We start from the raw sequence: 13,946 nt of genomic DNA on the forward strand, positions 1-13,946 counted from the left end.
TAAAGGATGGCAGCTACGGCTACGGCCAGGTAAGTTTATTCATTTGCACAGTCTCTGCTAGCAACAGTCAAGGGACCTTCTCAACCCACACAACCTTCGAAATAAAAGAGCTTTAGGCTACATCCTGTACAAAATAAGGGTGTCGTAAAAAATAGCTTACACTAACATTGAGGCAGGAAACAAAGTATACTACTTTTCACAAGTAAACATCTTTTGCGAAAGTGTACTCCTGTAAAAAGAAACTTTAGAACATTTATCTTCAAGTTGAGTGGTTTGATATTTACATATATACTGGTTGAAAATAGCCCTGTAAGAAATTCAGTAGTAGTAAAGTCGATAAAAAGTTAATATTATTAAAAAATTCAAGCAGAGGTTCAGGCATTTAATCCAAAACGAACTGTGGTTAGTGGCCTCATTTAAACCAGGCAAACTTTTATGCCCTTCTCTTTTAAAAGCATGGGAACTGAAAATCGTTAGGAACTGAAATCAAAACGAGCAATCTGAATCGAAAGCGTAATCATTCAAATTCAAACAATGCCCAACCTTATTATTAAATCCTACCCCCTCTCCATATCACAGCAGTCACTGATTCAGTTCTAGATTTGTCCAATTTCTATGTCCATATACACTACTCACAAAAAGGCATCGGTGGGGACACTCATGTCATCAGTAAACAAAATGTAATAATTTAGATACATTACATATCATAATATTTGAATATCATTGGTGTATATGATACATAAATTTGGACCCAGCACAGAGCCTTGTGGTACTCCACATGTCACCTTCAACAGGTCAGATTTCTCATCACTTTGTTGCACATACAGTCACCCCTCGTTTATCAGTTAAATGGTTCCACATCCGACCGCTGTAAGTGAATTTCTGCGAAGTAGGATTTACTATTAATAAATGGAATATTTTCATGGTTAGAGCATAGAAAACCTGTTTATGACTTTCTAAATACATTTTTTAACATTATTAGAGCACTGTAGACATGAAATAACAACCCTAGAGTCACCTTCCTACTCCTATTATTCTTTGTTTACACCACATTGCACAGGCGACGGGATCACTGCAGGGACATACTGTAAGAGACTGCCACTGCTAGCATAGCAAGCTACCGAGCTAACTAGTTAGCCTCTCCAATTTACTTAAGCTAAACTTATGAAAGCGTTTCAGACAAAGTGGGGAAGAAGAACAAAGTAGAGAAGAAACTTACCACTTCCACACGGGATGGGAGAACATTTTGCCATGGCGGACTACATGCAGTGTGAAGCCAATGTAACATGTCATGTCTCATCAATGTAACATTACTGGCGCCTAGTGACCATAATACTACAATATATAATACATACAATACACAACACTTTAACATAATACCATAACTTGTCTTTCATTGTTTTTTGACCAATAATAAGCCACGAAAGAGTGAAGTAGTGATGTTCGACCCGCGATGTAGTGATGAAGAATGACTGTATTGTTGTCTGTTATTTAAATCATCTTTTAACCACTTTTTTGCTACACCTCTGATGCTGTATCTTTCTAACTTCTTTAATAATAAGTCAGGGTCAATAGTGTGAAATTCTTTTGGACGTTTACACGTTCTTGTAAACATCACAGACTAATTTAGAGTCATAAACTGGTAAATGGTAGAATCTTAAACAAAGCTAACATACATGTTGCAATCTTCAACAAAGCTAACATACGCATTGTTGTAAACATCGAAGACAGTTTAGAGAATTAAACTAACCTACTATATGCGTTCATCTTCAACAAACCTGACATCTATTGTATTTTCTGTGAACACCAAAGACAATTTCATAGCAGACAAACCGAGCATGCACGTTAGTCTTAGACGTATGTAACACACGTGCTTTTGTAAACCACCATGACAATTTAAGAGTCTTAAGCTGACCTAACATACAAGTTAGAATCTTCAACGAACATGTTTTTATAAACATAAAAGCCAATTTGGACCCTTCAGTGGAGCCAGACGACAATGACACTTTAACTATGAAGAGCTCAGAGAGTGCTTTTGTTAAATGGGATGTTTTCATATCTGTGTAACACCTGACACTTGCTTTTATCTCCCTCTCTTCTTAAAATAGATTCACTATGTCTAAAACATACAGTATGGAGTCCTTGCCTTGGTTAATATCAGATTCCAGATGCCCTATGGATCTCGGCTAAAGTTAAATCACGTGCTAGTTTCCCCTTCTTCTTCTACTTGCCTTGTCTCAGTCCTTCACTCTGTAGTCCGAGCAACAAACAAATTTACTGGGAGTGGAAGGATGTTAGTGGAGGTCAAATGTGTGAACAGCACCCCTCCCCTCTCCCCGTCTGCCTGGCTATCATTCTTTATGACTGATCTAGTGGTGCAGCCTTCATTACCCTGAATTACACCCCGCCATTATTACCTTTTCCCCCAAGGCCCGTGTATAGGACGCCTCTGGCCTTATCATGCTATCTTACCCATGAGGAACATAACGCAGCAACTCTATGTCACATTATGGCCGACATCTGCCTCCAACATGGCTTCCCCTGCAGAAGCTTTGAACTTTACATTCTCACGTGCAGCCCATGTGATGTATGCCAAAATATTAGGTAAACCTGTACAATCTAATGCAGGGTTTTCCTCCCTGGGACTCTAACATCCAAAAATACATCATGCATTGCCAGAACATGGACATATACTATACATAAACTAAGGATAACAAATACAATAGGCATTACATTAATACAACAAACAATTTTGGGCCCCGCAAACAATTTTGGGCCCCACCTTGGGATAAATTTGTATTTACCATGTTAAAGCAGAAACTAGTAAAACGTCATTGAAAACGTCTTTGTTGAATGCACCCATTGTTCTTGATTGATCCCGTTGGTGTGAATAATTTCAATATAAACAGAGAATTAGGACAGTGGGGTACCTCGAGTCGGAATCACCTTGATGTCACTGCCCCTCTATGCAGCACACCTACTACTGTGTTTATTAGCACAAGTGAGGTGCCAGCGTGAAGAATACTGATAATTCGTGAAAACCAGCAGGGTACATAGAGACTGCTTTGGCACTTCTCCTCATATTTTTTGCACTTTTTCCGCGACTCGTTTTCGTGTGGGCACCCTGAGAGAACTTGCATGGTGTAAATATCAAGCATTAAAACTGGAGGAAGGTCAACAGATGGATGTAGGTTTTAAAGGAAAACTGCTTTTTTTTTTTTTTATTTTGCCCATCATCCACAATCCTTATGTGAGACACGGACACACGTCTTTCTCTTTTCTGTGCATTCTAAAGATAGAAAAATAGATCAAAAGAGGCAGCTAAGAATGCACCTAACAGGACACACCTCTTCCGCCTACAAAACCTGCAATTAAAACACCTCCAAAAGCCTCCAACAAGGTTTTATATACATGTTGACCATGTAGTTACAGGCACATTCACGATAACGCGTAATACTTACAGTATTCTGACGTACTTTGTTGTTTTAAGCATTACCGGAACTTCCTTCCTGAGCGCACTGATTTCGCATAGCAACATAAAAACAAACACTACACCTCGCGTTAACTTTTCCAAACTCAAAAACAATATGTAGCGTTACCTTCTGTTAGTGGCCTGAGGCATTATGAGCGCGGCGCTGACGCTCTGTGAGTGAGTGTATGGTGAAGCCAGTCGCTAGCCAGCTAGTAGCTAGCCGGTGTGGTGTGGCAAGGTGTCAATACGCCAGTGATGTAGTTCTTCGGCGTAACAATGTAAATAACAACAATAACAATGTCGCTGTAGCTGGTTTAATATGCAGGGAACATTATGTAAATGGTGCGTTGTTGGCGGTTTTTGAAGGTTTTTTCAAAAGGCTTTAGAAGTGGGATAGTTGCATCCCATTACATGCATTCTGAGCAGTCTCTTTTTATCTGTTTTTTTATCTTTAGAACACCGAAAAGAGAAAGTCGTGTGTTCCTGTCTCACACAAGGATTGTGGATAATACATGTAGGCAAAATTTTGTAAAAAGTTTAGTTTTTCTTGAACAGCTTATATAGAAGTCAGATGCATCTCATGAAATGTCCTATAAAAATGTATATGTTCAAAGATCATAAATGGGCGCCCTTCTCATCAAACCAACTGATTATTATGACATTCTGTATATGTAATTAATATTGATGTTGTTAAGCTATGCTGTTTGTTTCGATGCACATTCATCAATGCCCTGTTATTTGCCCGATCCATGTTAGCCCCGCCCGTTTCATGCTGTCAGCCAATCAGGCTCCAGTGTTTATCAAGCTATGTGTCATTTTTTGTTGTCTACACTCACCAGCCACAACATTAGGTACGCCTGCACGTTCAAATGTTGTCTGTTTGTTCTTTGGGGTTCTTCTATATAACCAATATGAGAAGTTACGTCTTCCATCCCACAAGAGTTCCTTGGTAAAATCAGTGGAGTTTTAAATAAAACCTCATGATGCAGGCTTTCCTATCAGATCCATTTCTTGTAAAATGTATAGTTAATAAATAAATGATCAGTGTTTTAAAATAGGAGCTGTTTTCCAATCATCCTGCACATGAGAGGCTCAAATTATTAGAATCAGCTCTTCGTATGACATAATGGAAATGAATACCTCTTTGAAAGAGTCAGTCAAGCTGGAAGATGGAAGTAAAAAAAGCTAATGCAGCAAAACATAACACTTCAATCCTGTCAAGACAATTAATAGAAAGAGCACTTGAAGAAACACACAAACATGTTTTTGCCTTTTTTTTCTGGTGCAATAACATGAAAACATGCCTTCATGTTTTCAAACATTACCCAAGTAACTTTTATTCCACTCCAATGATCCAGTTAGCCATCAGCTCCATCGATGAGCACCACTGACACTGCTTATTGTGACATAAGTCTGTAGGTGCAGACTCAGCAGCGGTACTTTCACTGTATATGCGGATGATGCACACATGGACTCACACGCTTCTGCCTCCCCCCAGCATGCTGCCAGCCATGTCAGACAGCCAGTCAGGGGAGTCAGCGAGCAGTAACAGGGCTATTAGGACTCCCAGGGACCCTATTGATCTCCTCATTGATCCCCTCCTGCCTCGCCTCGGCCAGACGAGCTGCGAGGGGTTTATACGGCTTCAATGGTGCAACGCGAGAGGGCTGGACGCCATAAGTGCAAGCCATGAGAGGAAGTGGAATTCCTGCTGTTTGTTCCTATAGTCCTGAGTGCCGTCCCTCTTACAGTAGAACCTGTAATGTCGAATGCACTAAGTCTACTAAAATATTGGGGGCAAATATGCCTCTGAGGTCGCACAAAACTTCAAAGTTCCAACTGTGCAGTCACATGAGACCTCAGCAAATTATAAATTCTGGGTGGGTTTTTTTTTTCTTTGGTGTTCAGAGACGAAGAACAAGCCAAGTAGTCACACACTGGAAGCAGTGTGACTCCAGCATCGATACTTGTTATCCAAGTTGAGGTTATGTTTACATTGCAGTGGTTAACTTCTTTTGAGTGTAACAGTTTTTAGCTTATTTTTACACTTGACAGGTAAGAACGTTAAAGGGGCTGAATGCAGCGAGTTCCTCCAGCTCGAGATTCAAACATACTGCTAACATTATATGCCACCTCTTCCAGCTTTGAGTCTGCCGACTCAATACATGCGGATGAATTATGTTTGTTTTTCGGCTAATCATTGCGATTTGACAAGATTTAGCTACTCATGTTGAACGTGTGGCCTATCGTCAGAACAACATGATTGCAAACTGACGTTCACTCCTCTGAGACTGCTTTTGTGTGTGTGTGTGTGTGTGTGTGTGTGTGTGTGTTTGTGTTTGTGTATGCGCCACAGTGTGTGTGAATACCAACAGCAGTGAGTGACAGCCATGAGTGCTATTTATTTTATTCAGGACAAACAAAAATGTACAACAATTTGTATGTAGTTTAATTCATAATTAAAAAGAGTTTGCCCCTTTCCTGATTTTTTTATGCATGTTTGTCACACTTAAATATTTCAGATCAAACAAATTGAAATATTAGTCAATGACAACACAACTGAAAACAAAATGCAGTTTTTAAGATAAGATATGCTTTTAATCGTCCCACAAGGGGAAATTCCAGGTTGACAACAGCAAAAGTAAAAGCGCACACTATAGCCTAGTACAAAAGCACACACAAAATAAGGTAATACAAATTAAGAAGTTATATATACTATTTACAGCGGTGTACATGTTGATCAAGCCACAGGCTGATTGCATGTTTATCACACAGTTCAAGTACAGGATTTTTGGAGCAGTTTTTGTTATGAAGTCTGACAGCTGTAGGAAGGAAAGACCTGTGAAACCTCTCACACACTTTGGATGTATCATCCTGTCACTAATGGAGCTCCTTAGTGCAGAGAGAGTGTGTTGGAGGGGGTGGGAGTCGCTGTCCATCATACAGGACGGCTTGGCTGTCAACCTCCTCTTGCCCACCTCCTCCACCTGTTCCAGAGGACATCCCAAGACAGACCTGGCCTTCTTTAACAGTTTGTGCAGCCTCTTCCTGTCAGCTGCTGTGATACTGCTCCCCCAGCAGACCACACCATAGAAGATGGCAGAGGCCACAACAGAGTCATGGAAGGTCTTCAGGAGTGCCCCTTGCACCCTCCTGAACAAATAGCGTCTGCTCTAACCTTTTTTTATAAAGTGCAGTTGTGTTGTCAGTCCAGTCCAGCTTATGGTTCAGATGAACACCCAGGTACATCCACTCCGATGCCAGGTTGCTACGCAAACTGCAGCGGGTCCATGGATGAGGTCACCAGGGGGCGCAGGGGGGCAAGGACCAGCCGCTCCAGGGCCTTCATGAGGTGGGATGTTAGAGCCACCGGCCTGCAGCAGCTAGGGTCCTTGGGGTGTGGGGTCCTTGGTACAGGTACCACGCAGGACGTCTTCCAGAGGCGTGGCACTCTCCCCAGTTTCAAGGTCATATTGAACAAATGTCTAATGATCCCACTCAGCTGGTCCGAGCAGGACCTGAGGAGTCTGGAGCTAAGGCCATCCGGTCCTGCAGCCTTCCTGGTCTTTATCCTCCTCAGTTGAAACCCCACCTGGAGAGATGAGAAGGACAAGCAGGGGGGCTGTGTGTCTTAGAGAGTCAATGGGGGGTTGGGCGGAGTATTGAGGGGTGGAGGTAATGATGAGCTGAGTACTGTAGGGGGGGAGGTGAGGTGGAGGTTTGGGCAGAGTGCTGGGAGAGCAGAGGAGGGGAAATGTTTTTATTATTAAGGGAGAAAAAAATCCTAACCTACATGGCCCTGTGTGAAAAAGTGATTACCCCCCAAAAAACATAATAACTGAGATTAATTGAGCTCTATCAGTCTGGAAAATGTTATAAAGCCATTTCTAAAGCTTTGGGACTCCAGTGAACCACAGTGAGCGCCATTATCAACAAATGGTGAAAACATGGAACAGAGGTGAACCTTCCCAGGAGTGGCCGGCCAACCAAAATGACCCCAAGAGCGCAGCGACGACTCATCCAAGAAGTCACAAAGACCAAACAACCTCCAAAGAAATGCAGGCTTCACTTGTCTCAGTTAAGGTCAGTGTTCATGACTCCACCCTAAGAAGGACACTGGGCAAAAACGGCCTGCATGGCAGAGTTCCAAGACAAAAAACACTGCTGAATAAAAAGAACATTAAAGCTCATCTCAATTTTGCCAGAAACCATTTAGATGATTCCTAAGACCTTTGGGAAAATACTCTGTGGCCAACAACGCTCCATTTACATAAAACTTTTTGGAAGGTGTGTGTCCCATTATATCTGACGTAAAAGTAACACTGCATTTCAGAAAAAGAACATCATACCAACAGAAAAATATGGTGGTGGTAGTGTGATGGTATGGGGTTGTTTTGCTGCTTCGGGACCTGGAAGACTGGAACCATGAACTCTGTTGTCTACCAAAAAATCCTGAAGGAGAATGTCCAGCCATCTGTTTGTGACCTCAAGCCGAAACCAACTTGGGTTCTGCAGCAGGACAATGATCCAAAACACACCAGCAAGTCCACCTCTGAATGGCTGAAGAAAAACAAAATAAAGACTTTGGAGTGGCCTAGTCAAAGTCCTGACCTGTGGTGCTGTGCTGTGGCATGACCTTAAAAAGGTGCTTCATGCTGGAAAACCCCCCAATGTAGCTGAATTACAACAATTCTGCAAAGATGAGTGGGCCAAAATTCCTCCACAGCGCTGTAAGAGACTCATTGCAAGTTATCGCAAATGCTTGAATGCAGTTGTTGCTGCTAAGTGTGGCCCAACCAGTCATTAGGTTTTATGGGGCAATCACTTTTTCACACAGGGCCATGTAGGTTTGGATTTGTTTTCTCCCTTAATAATAAAATCTTTAATTTAAAAACTGCATTTTGTGTTGAGTTGTGTTGTCATTGACTAATATTTAAATTGAGTCTGATGATCTGAAACATTTATGTGTGATAAACATGCAAGAAAAATAAGAAATCAGGAAGGGGGCAAACACTTTTTCATATCACTGTACAATCTCTTCTTTTAAACCATGATTGGAGGAGGTGGTGTTCTTATATATTTTTTTTTTATCTCAAAATATATTTTGGAGCAAGTTGCATACTTTAAAATATTACTTTTAGCATTATAACAAAGCATCTCTCTGTGGAGTTTGCATGTTGTCCCCGTGCGTGCGTGGGTTTTCTCCAGGTACTTAGATTTCCTCCCACATTCCAAAACATGCATGTTAGGTTAATTGGCGACTCTAAATTGTCCATAGGTATGAATGTGAGTGTGAATGGTTGTTTGTCTATATGTGCCCTGCGATTGGCTGGCGACCAGTCCAGGGTGTACCCTGCTTCTCTCCCAAAGTCAGCTAGGATAGGCTCCAGCATACCCCCGCTACCCTAGTGAGGACAAGGGCTTAGAAAATGGAAATGGAAAATGGCATTACAACACGAGTTAGTAAATTTTTATGATGCCGACAGTTTGACCTGGGAACAGATTATACTGATTTATGTTTGTATTACAGTAGTTTTGAAATCCAATAAATCAATAAATAAAACAGCGTCCTGAAACGGAATGTGTTCCACTGACGTCAAAGGTTACCATTGTTGGACCTGAGAGAGGACGTGTTGGCTCACCATCTTTACTCTAGCTCATCCCAAAGGTGTTTGATGGGTTTCTTCCGCATCAAACTCATCCAAACATGCTTTGTGCACTGGGGACAGAAAAGCGCCTTCCGCAAACTGTTCCCATAAAGGTGGACACACGCAAGTGTCCGACATGTCTTACAAAGATGACGAGGCATGTGTCCTAACAGCGGCTCTCAGAGGCCATCATTGCTGTGCGTTTGCAGCACAAATATGCTATCCTCTGCTTGAAGATTTACAGTCTGTGACTAAACAAGATATTTAAAAAAATCTGGACCACAATCCACAGCAGGGAGCATCCTGGTTATTAAAAGCAGGTGGGCTGGAGTACTCCTTAATACCGCCTCCAACTGGATCCTGTTAAACATGTGACCACACCATGAAGGCGATCCATCAGGTGTAAAAACTGTTGTAGTTAAATACACTAACTTTTGCTGTACATCACCCACCTCAAAAGCTCTTTCTCACCCTCATGGGGGATCTCAAGGTACTGCAGATTTAAACCACATGACAAAATTGAACGCCTAATTCTGTAAACAAACAAGTGATACTCTGGGCATACTTTATGTGCAAAGTTGTGCACTTTGACAGAGTGTAGTCCAACTATAATGTGCATTATTAATCTCAGAGGGCAGATGGCAGGTCCTCATCAGGTCCATTTGATTAATAACCGGCCTTCATTCATCACTAATGACCCTCTGTCTATTATTATCACTGCATAATGAGGTCTAAAAGAAGTATGTGTGCACACGTATGCACACACTGACTCTAATTACATGCAAGGACATAATCTAATGCATGCATTGATTTAATGCACAAGTTCATACAGGCTACCATATATCACACAGATAGTGCTGTTATAATACCATAGACAGTTTCTGACCATGACTGGTTGGAATAACTACTCCACATGATGCTCATATCCTCTTCCAAACAACAGGCTAAGCAAATGATATAAAAAAATAATGCACTGTATAATCTACCAGGAAGTTAGTGCCACTATGAAAAGTGGTCATCTCTGCAGATACAGTAGCTGCCATCAGATATGAGGATGTGCTAACCTGTTGTGGTGTCATTGTCACATGCAATTCAGGATGCAATCCATTCAGCGGCGCAACTCCTCTCACTGATAACACCGATGAGAAACCGAAACAAACAGCTAAAAGAGTCGGTGCGGATGTGTGTGTTCATTCATAACGCTGTACAACAAGTAGATTAGCATTCACACTCATGCATCATTAAAGCGACAATATGTAGTCGTTTGACCTTCATATAAAAGCTCCAAAAACATGTTGATGGTACACTAGTGTCTAATAAAGAGCCTAGCATCACTGGTGTTGCCGTGGCAACCCAAGATCACCTTCTTTGGCAGGGTATAATATTGGTGGACCAGCCAGGACTCTACTCACGTTGAGTTAGCGCTAGCGATTTCGCTAAACTTACTGTTTAAAGTGGGTTATCACTGTATGTACCACTGTTTCATAAAGTGTTAATTAAGCGTCCCCACTGTAGGGGGAACCCTTGGGCTATGAAAACAGCGAAGCAACTTTTCCTTACTGCTTGCTTTTAACCAGTAGTTGTCAATTATTTTCTGTCATGCCTTGACTGGGGGACAGAAATGTTTTTGCAAACCCCCCCCCCCATTTGGAATACAATTGAGAAACTGATAATGTTTATTGATTTATCTGTACTGTACAGACTGAACTCAAAACTGAAACCAGCAAAATAAAAAAAAAATGGAGAGCAGTGAAGCATACAAGCGTATTTAAGAGTCAAATTGTCACCACACCCAAGAGTCACCACACGGTACATTAAAGACATTTTTAAAAAGTGATGTTACATTTACAGACCCATTAAACATTTGTAACACACATTTGTATTACAGAATACATTAGAAGCAGAAATGTATCACATATAATACAAATATTACATGTTATAATCAAAATATTGTACATCTAAATGCTAAAACTTTGTGTTAATTGTGTCAATAGGTATCACAGATGTAATTATATATATTTGTATAAGTATGGAAAATAATCATATTATATTGCAACTAATATTTAATTCAGAGATAAATATATATATATATATATATATATATATATATAGTACTAAATTACAGTGAGTGGATAACAATAATTATTATTATATTGTATAGAATTAGTATCATTTCATATTTAAAGATATATTTTGTACTCATTTACAGTGAGTGGAGGCTGGCAACATGAACTGACTTTAACAAGTGCTTTCTGTTTTTTCAGCAAAAAGCACGGAAAAAATAACCTCCTGTTTTTTCCACCAGGATGTGTCAAAGTTCACGTCCTCTGTTTTTGACTGTTCATGGTTGGTATGTAATGTTGCTCACTGTTGATCGGTTTAAGCATTCTGCAGCGAACAGCCCCCTCTACTGACATGTTGTATACTAATAATGCGCTGTTTTGAGCCAATCAGTAAATACAGGAGATTATTATTCCTTTTCATAATTAAAATGACGTGCTGCTAGCTCCTCTGTATAAGGTTAGATCTCCAAATATTTAGTGTTATACATCTGAGGCCAAATTAAGACTGTGTTAATAAACAACCAAGGAGGTTGCACCTTCAGAACATTACTACATTCACATACCTTTAAACTCTTGTGGAGGAGGTTGCAATCACTTGGAGTGTCCACTTGAGTGAAGACATTTCAAGAACCCTTAAAAAAGTAAGTAATGATGAACGTGAAGATGCGCTTGTGCTCACTGCTGCGTATGATGATGCCCTGCGTTGGCTTTGCGTTGATCTGCATGGGCGCCTACCTACTGTCCCTGGAGGCCGGCTATGTGGACTCAGAGGCACTCGTCCTGGCTTACGTCCTGGTGACGCTTGGCTTCCTGGCCATCTTTGTAGGTGTTATCTGGAGCGTCTACCACCGCATGAAGAGCAAGATGTATCGGAGGAGACGTCTACAACACAACATACAAGTATACACCATTGACAGGTCAGTTACATGCAATACATACTTATTTTGTAATAACTGACAAGCTATAAAAAATTAAGAAAAAAATGAAGTTCGTCAGTTCGTAAAATTCTTACCTCATTCTCTTCCAATAACAATATTAAACCACAAATACAACAAATAAGCTAGATCCTGTACTATAAATTTTACTTCAAAGCATGTATTCACTTTATAGCTATCAGGTGCAACAGCGCGGATCAAAGTGACATACTTCAATTTGCTGGTTACGTCACATTTTCGCGACGACTTACTGCCAGGCGGAATTGTTAGCCACAAATCTCAGTTAAATATCATATTAGAAAGGCGTTACATGACATCATTTTCATAAAAAAAGCATTTAACAAAAGTGAAAAAATAAGTCAGAACGATAGAATATTTGTCTTTCTTTTCTTTATCTTGTGTAAAGACAAGTTTACACCGGTATCAGGTTACTTCCGGATTCGTGAAAATGACGTATAGGACTGGACGAACGGGACTGTATTATTGGTTTATTTGTATTTTACTTAAATTGCAAAAATGAAAATAAACATATCCAAAAATGTAAGTACTTCTAAAGCAATCTGCAGTATTTGTGTTTGTCCGTACGATCGCTACAATGCCACTTGAGCTTCCAGATAGTGAAAAATAGTGTAGGACGAGAGAACCTTAACATCTGACTGATACGTAACATAAAGTTAGAATTATTTCCTCTAAAAGAAGAAAGTAACGGCGCAGACAGGGAAAAAACCAAAACGGTTTTCTTTAAATATATATATTATATTTAATATATATTTGTGTATGGTTGTTTGTCCGTCTGTAGCTAGCATGCTATTGCTGGGTTTATGGAGACTCACGTAGGACGACAGAATCGTAGCATAGCATAACCAGAACAGGAAACATAACATTTTCCCATTGTGACGGAGTCGTACTAAAGTTAAAATTGCTTCCTCTATTTCAACAAATGAAAAAAAAATCGAGGTGAGCCATTATATTTATTTATGTGTGTGTGCCATTTTGTCCGTCCGTACGTAGCTAGCAAGCTACTTCCGGGTTCATGGAGAGTGACGTAACACAACAAATACATGGACCATTTGTGTTCTTGTCCCACTGTGACCCACTCAGACGAGAAAGAGGAAATGAATGTGAACCAAAATGTAACGCGTAGAAACGTCTGAAAATCCCACTAATTTAAAAAAAACTGACAACTTTCAATTAAAATATCTTGCATGCTTCTCAGATGTAATTAATCCCTCACTGTTCTATCTGGACTGTTCCCCTAGTAACGTGAGAAGACCCAGTTCTTTCCCTCCATCCTATGAGGAGTCTCAGTGGAGCCACCAGAGTCCACATCCAGTGCAAGAACTGGTCCTGGATGACGTGCAGGTGGTCCTGAGCTTGGCACCTCCACTCTACAGCAAGGACAGCAATCCGAGTCCAGACTGCACATGGAGCTGGGAGCAGCCACCTCCTTACAGCCTGCATCCTGAGGAGAGGAGTGAGGCTTCTTCTGGGATGTGTGGATGAGAGCAGGGTCCTCCAAATGAAGGAAGAGTTCCACACATACATGCACCCGAAGCGGGTCAAGGCTGGGCATCTGCACACTGGTGCTGAGTGACAGTGATAGATGGTTACATGAGGCACACCTAAGGACAGCCAAGACAGCATCAAACATACTTTTCACAAGGAACATTTTATTTGTGTGCTGACTCGTGTGTCTGTTTTTATATTGTTTATATAAGATAATACATTTAGGCATGTTCATTTCTTCTTTTTTTCTGGCAAAGTTTGAGTGTGCCAAGACATGTTGGACAGTTGACTAATAAACTTCATTTACAGATCATTCTGAGTA

At 40.7% G+C, this 13,946-nt stretch overlaps 1 protein-coding gene and 1 long non-coding RNA gene across 4 annotated transcripts in view; one reads left to right on the plus strand and one right to left on the minus strand.

Annotated features, from left to right (window-relative positions):
* Nucleotides 1–13,108, minus strand: part of LOC129180054 (uncharacterized) — a 48,033-nt gene extending 34,925 nt beyond the window's left edge. For both annotated transcript variants that reach the window (XR_008570093.1, XR_008570092.1), the window contains exons 1-3: nucleotides 12,196–13,108; nucleotides 11,919–12,065; nucleotides 11,747–11,815 (exon numbers count right to left, since the gene is read on the minus strand). This is a non-coding gene — a long non-coding RNA (uncharacterized LOC129180054). The remainder of the gene's footprint in view (nucleotides 1–11,746; nucleotides 11,816–11,918; nucleotides 12,066–12,195) is intronic.
* On the plus strand, nucleotides 11,774–13,916 carry LOC129180050 (transmembrane protein 252-like). 2 transcript variants are annotated; one of them, XM_054774077.1, is made up of 2 exons: nucleotides 11,774–12,100; nucleotides 13,378–13,916. In XM_054774077.1, exons 1-2 carry the CDS (start codon nucleotides 11,832–11,834, stop codon nucleotides 13,619–13,621), a joined length of 513 nt encoding a protein of 170 aa, XP_054630052.1. In that variant the 5' UTR covers nucleotides 11,774–11,831; the 3' UTR covers nucleotides 13,622–13,916. The 2 variants fall into 2 exon arrangements, 1 of the variants encoding a protein (XP_054630052.1); XR_008570091.1 differs by lacking the exon at nucleotides 11,774–12,100 and adding an exon at nucleotides 12,383–12,658 and having other exon boundaries at nucleotides 13,378–13,526.
* Nucleotides 13,917–13,946: the final 30 nt, after the last annotated feature.

The sequence above is a fragment of the Dunckerocampus dactyliophorus genome, chromosome 4, assembly GCF_027744805.1.
Source record: "Dunckerocampus dactyliophorus isolate RoL2022-P2 chromosome 4, RoL_Ddac_1.1, whole genome shotgun sequence".
Classification (NCBI taxonomy): domain Eukaryota; kingdom Metazoa; phylum Chordata; class Actinopteri; order Syngnathiformes; family Syngnathidae; genus Dunckerocampus; species Dunckerocampus dactyliophorus.